Below are 4,852 nucleotides of genomic sequence, written 5' to 3'. Positions count from 1 at the left end.
TTGCACAAACATGGGCACAGGTATTTGCTGGTTCCGTTGTAATCTTCAACATCTATGACAATAGAGTCTTGTGATTCACTTGTATTTGGGAGTGATTTGTTAATTACCTGCTAATGTTTAATGTTAGTAGAATTAATTTTGTACCATCAAACCTATAAATTTAACCAAAGGTAAGAACTCAAATTTCTTCTTCTTTCTACACAAAAAATGTACCTCGGATATGGATTGCTGCTTGTTAGGCATCTGTGCAGCAAACTTCCTGAAAAAACGGTGAGAACCAAAACAAGGCTGAAGATGCACATGTCAATTCTACTACAGCATATGAAGCCCAAGCCCTGCTGCCCCCATGAATTTGACCATGTAGCAATACAAGGTGACATTTTATAAGGAGCAGGGGCTCATAAATGTTTTTTTTTTTTTTTTTCTAATTAACCAATATTCTTACTTGGACAAGTCTTCTGGTTTTCTGAGAATGAAAATATTGTCACCCGCCTATTAATCCATTCATGGTAAAATCTTAAGCTTTAATTATTTTAATTATTGACATATATATGGAATTCTCTAATTTCATTTGCCACCGATGTAGGATGTAATTTATGATTTTATCTTTTGCATGCTTGGTATGTATATATAGAATTGGAGTTTGGGAAATTTAATTTATTACTTGATTCTATTATATTTTCCATATAAATTTTCATTCCACTGAGGAAGTGGAAATGGAAGACATAGCTGAAGAACCGATTACGGATGTAGATAGCTGTGATAAAAAAAATAGAATTGCTGTTGTGGAGTATGTTGATGATATATATGCTCATTACAGGAAAACAGAGGTGTGTCCGCCCTTGCTTGTTTTGATTTGAATACCCCTATTAACATGTGTGTGTGTGTGTGTGTATTATGAAGCATTGCTTTGCATTGCCGAGGATTCTTTTTGCTGCACAAACTGAATGACTTTCATTTCATATTTCGTTTTTTTTATTAGCAGAGGTCCAGCTGTGTCTCACCCAAGTATATTGCACAGCAATTCGACATTAATGAAAGGATGAGAAGTATTCTCATTGATTGGGTGATTGAGGTACACAAGATGCTTTACGCTAGTGGATGTAATGGTTATGAGATGAGATATTAAGCTAACCCACTGACTCCCTTTAATCAAATCAACAGGTGCACTACGAGTTCGAACTTATGGATGAGAGTTTGTACCTCACTGTGAATCTAATTGACAGATTCTCAGAGTTTTTTCCCGTTTTATTATTAAAAATAAATAAAATATTAAATAATACTTTGATTGGAAAAAATTTTCCCAAACTAATGCTCACGTAATCTCGCAGCTTGATGCTGCGAGATTTAAATTGATAGGTCGCTGAGAAATTGACGCGTGGCACGGAGGGGAGCAAATCTCGCAGCTTCAAGTTGCGAGATTTAAAGGGAGTAGCCAATGGGAAAGTGACGTATGACAGGGGCTGGAGCAGATGTCGCAGCTTGGAGCTGCGAGATTTAAAGGGAGCGGCAACGGGAAGGCACAAATCTCTCTCTCTTACTGTCACGGAGCTTCTTGCGCAATAAGAAGCTGCCAGATCATAAGCCGATATTAGGATAACGGACACTTCGTAGCAGCTCTCCGATCTAGTTGGGGTTTGATCGTATCTTGGCGAGACAGGCTGGGAGATTTCAGACACCACTCCGTTTCTACTTCGCAAATTTTGAATTCGATGTGTGCTGACTACTTCTCTCATCATGGTTTTCTCACTATATATACTAGTCTCCGGAAGATTGTACGGTCACGGTGCCTCTCGCACTCTGCTCCAATTTCCTAGAGAAATTCGCCGGTGCTTTCCATCAAATTTCTTTGTGACTTAGCTTTTCTTTACTTATACTCCACAAGTTCTCCAGTTTAAGGTGCGCGGGAATCCGAGAGTTTTTTTATTTTCTTTCTTTTGATGAGTTTTTCCATTGAAAGGGTTGAAAAGACAGTGTTCTGTTTCAGGGAAATTTGGATACTCTAGAGAAAAGCGAAGGGAACAACAGCAGAACAGGGAAGAAGGGCATAAAACTGATAGCAGAAATCGAAAGTAAGGATCGATTCTCACCCTCTGTTTTTAACTTTTAATTTTCTTTCCTTTCTTGGGGTCTTAAATTTTAAATAATATCTTTTGTTCTAAATAGTCATCAGAAATTCTAAATTTAAATTTTTTCTTATATTGGCTTGGTTTTTAACATTAATTAAAATAATACGGCTGTTATTGGAAACTTGCATGAAGATCTTATTTCCCGTTATTGATTCTTATATATGGCCGTAAGGGATTCAGCATTTTTTATTAAAAAAAAAAATTTTACTAGGATATTTTAATGTATTGATTGCATTTTTTTTTTTTTTTGAAATCTGTAGGGCAATGGCGACTATGGTGGAGCCTTCGAATGGGATCAAGCCTCGAGGAAAGCGTTGTTTCCGGCTGTGGCAGACATTGTTTGAGATTGACACCAAATATGTTCCGATCAAACCCGTCGGCAAAGGATGGGATCGTCTGCTCTTCCTTTAACAGAGAAACAAATGAGAAAGTTGCCATTAAGAAGATAAAAAATGTGTTTGAGAGTCGGAGTGATGCACTGAGGATGTTGAGGGAGATGATTCTATTGAGGCACATCAAGCACGAAAACGTAATTGCTTTGAAGGATGTTATGATGCCGGCCCACCGGAAAAGCTTCAAGGATGTTTATATTGTTTATGAACTCATGGATACTGATCTGCATCACGTCCTTAGGTCCCCTCAACATCTTTCCCGTGACCACTGCCAGTTTTTTCTTTGTCAGGTATGAAGTCATCTCTCGTGAACATATTTTCCAGAATTCATACTCGTTGCAATGCGAAATCAACAACCTTTTTGTTTGTTCCCTCATCGAATTCATTGGATTTTGCTCTTTCAGGGCACTGCAGGATTTTTATTCCCTTCTCTCTCTCCCCCTCCTCTTCACTTTCTCTCTCTGTCTGTGGGAAAGTAGAGAGGAAAGAAAATCAATTTGAAGTGGAGATCATGGAGATCTCTTTGATCTCTCCAGCAGTAAGAGGGACACAAGTTTCTCCCTGCCTCCACAAATTTTTCCTTTTATTTCTTCTCCATTCGTACCTGTAAATTCAGCTTCCAACCTCAACTTTCTGCCTCCGAAACCTCCTCCTCACTAAAAACTGCTTTTTGTTTTGTTTTTTTTTTCCCTGTAGTTATTGGAAATAAATTCCCAATAATCACTTTCAGTTCCACAAAAATTTCCCAAGCTCCAAACGGTCACCTGCACTCTTTGCAATCTCTTTGCAAACACGGTTATGAGAGCTCGGGAGAAAAGGGCAGATGAAGCAAATCTTGCAGGTCTATCCTGTGAAATTATCCACGTGTCACAAAGCTGCTGAATTTCAGACACAAATCTCGCAGCTATCTCGCATCATCAAGCTGCGATATTACGTGAGTATTAGTTTGAAAAAAATTTTCCCAATCAAAGTATTATTTAATATTTGATTTATTTTTAATAATAAAATGGAAAAAACTCCAAATTCTTAGCTGCTCAACCAGTGTTGAGGAAGAAACTACAGCTGGTTGGGATCACAGCCATGCTTCTTGCTTGCAAATACGAAGGGGTCTCGGTTCCAGTGGTGGCCGATCTCATTTTAATATCTGACAAAGCTTACAACAGAAAAGAAGTGCTTGGGATGGTAGAATATAAGTCAACTTTTTTTTTTGCTGGTATTTTGGGAATTAATATAAATTCTAGGTACTTCTTGTCTTTGCTCAGTCTAATGAGAAGCTTTCTTTTATTGAACCAGCTTGAGCTTCTGTCGTTCTTCATGATCGAGCTTTGCCTGGTTGAGTATGAAATGCTCAAGTTCCCACCTTCTTTGTTGGCAGCCGCTGCAATCTTCACTGCTCAATGTACTCTCAATGGGTCTAGGCAGTGGAGCAAGACAACCGAATGGCATACTTGCTGCTCCGAGGAACAGCTACTGTAGGCACTTTATTTCCTTCTAGCATCATTTGCATTACTAATGCAGTTTAGTTAAGTTGGGGATGCACAATTTTGCTGACAGGCGTTTGTTTCACTTGGCTTGTGTAGGGAATGCTCGATGTTGATGGTTATTCTCCGTCAGAAGGCAGGAATTGGGAAACTCACGGGGGTGTTCCGGAAGTATAGTACATCTAAATTTGGATATGCTGCAAAAGCAGAACCGGCTCACTTTCTCTTAGAGGACGGATTTTAATGGGTCTACACAAGGAGAAAGACGGACTGTTAATTTTGCAACAGTTAAGTAGCTTCAGGGGGGGTTTGGGTGCAATTGAGCAACACAAGTTGCCCCTGGAGAAGTTACTATTGGGTACCGGTGGGGGGTTTTAGTTACAATGTTCAAATCCATAAGAACATAATAGGATTTTTTTTTTTTTAAATTTCATCTTGAAATAATTTTGGGTTCTGTTTTTATGTTTCTTCCACCGGATTATTACATTGAGTTTTCTGAATTCGTGTTTAGAATAATTTAGATCACAACAATTTGTGGAGCAATTTCCAACTTCATGTTTAGAGTGGAGGCTAATATTGTGAGTATAAAATTTTCTGCTTGATAATTTCTCATTAACTGCACAAGTAAATCCCTAATATTATGTGAATAGTTCCAAATCTAAATATTTAATTTTTTGAGCTCAATTAGAATCCATTCATTTATAGCAAAACCATGAAAAATAATTAATTTTCCCTAATGAATATTTGAATGGCGAAAAGAACATTTAAATTATTGATCATACCCGGTGGGACTCAAACCCACAATCGCTTAGTTAGAAGGTAGACACCTTAATCCACTAGGCTACAGGTA

The 4,852-nt window shown here is 38.0% G+C and overlaps 1 protein-coding gene across 1 annotated transcript; it reads left to right on the top strand.

The window, feature by feature from the left end:
- Window positions 1-207: 207 nt before the first annotated feature.
- On the top strand, window positions 208-4,246 carry LOC131162884 (G2/mitotic-specific cyclin-1-like). The gene is made up of 6 exons (XM_058119491.1): window positions 208-270; window positions 708-830; window positions 986-1,075; window positions 1,165-1,226; window positions 3,544-3,993; window positions 4,102-4,246. Exons 1-6 carry the CDS (start codon window positions 208-210, stop codon window positions 4,244-4,246), a joined length of 933 nt encoding a protein of 310 aa, XP_057975474.1.
- Window positions 4,247-4,852: the final 606 nt, after the last annotated feature.

The sequence above is a fragment of the Malania oleifera genome, chromosome 8 (genome assembly GCF_029873635.1).
Source record: "Malania oleifera isolate guangnan ecotype guangnan chromosome 8, ASM2987363v1, whole genome shotgun sequence".
Taxonomy (NCBI): Eukaryota; Viridiplantae; Streptophyta; class Magnoliopsida; order Santalales; family Ximeniaceae; genus Malania; species Malania oleifera.
The sequence above is the reverse complement of the archived record's forward strand: the minus strand, read 5'-3'. Positions and strand labels throughout refer to the sequence as shown.

Bases quoted from the DNA above. Each gene is read 5' to 3' on its own strand.
- LOC131162884 (XM_058119491.1), top strand. From the start codon at position 208: ATGTACCTCGGATATGGATTGCTGCTTGTTAGGCATCTGTGCAGCAAA. The intron at 831-985 runs GTGTGTCCGCCC...TTTTATTAGCAG, and splicing joins CTCATTACAGGAAAACAGAG to AGGTCCAGCTGTGTCTCACC. The intron at 1,227-3,543 runs ATTCTCAGAGTT...AAAAAACTCCAA, and splicing joins ACTGTGAATCTAATTGACAG to ATTCTTAGCTGCTCAACCAG.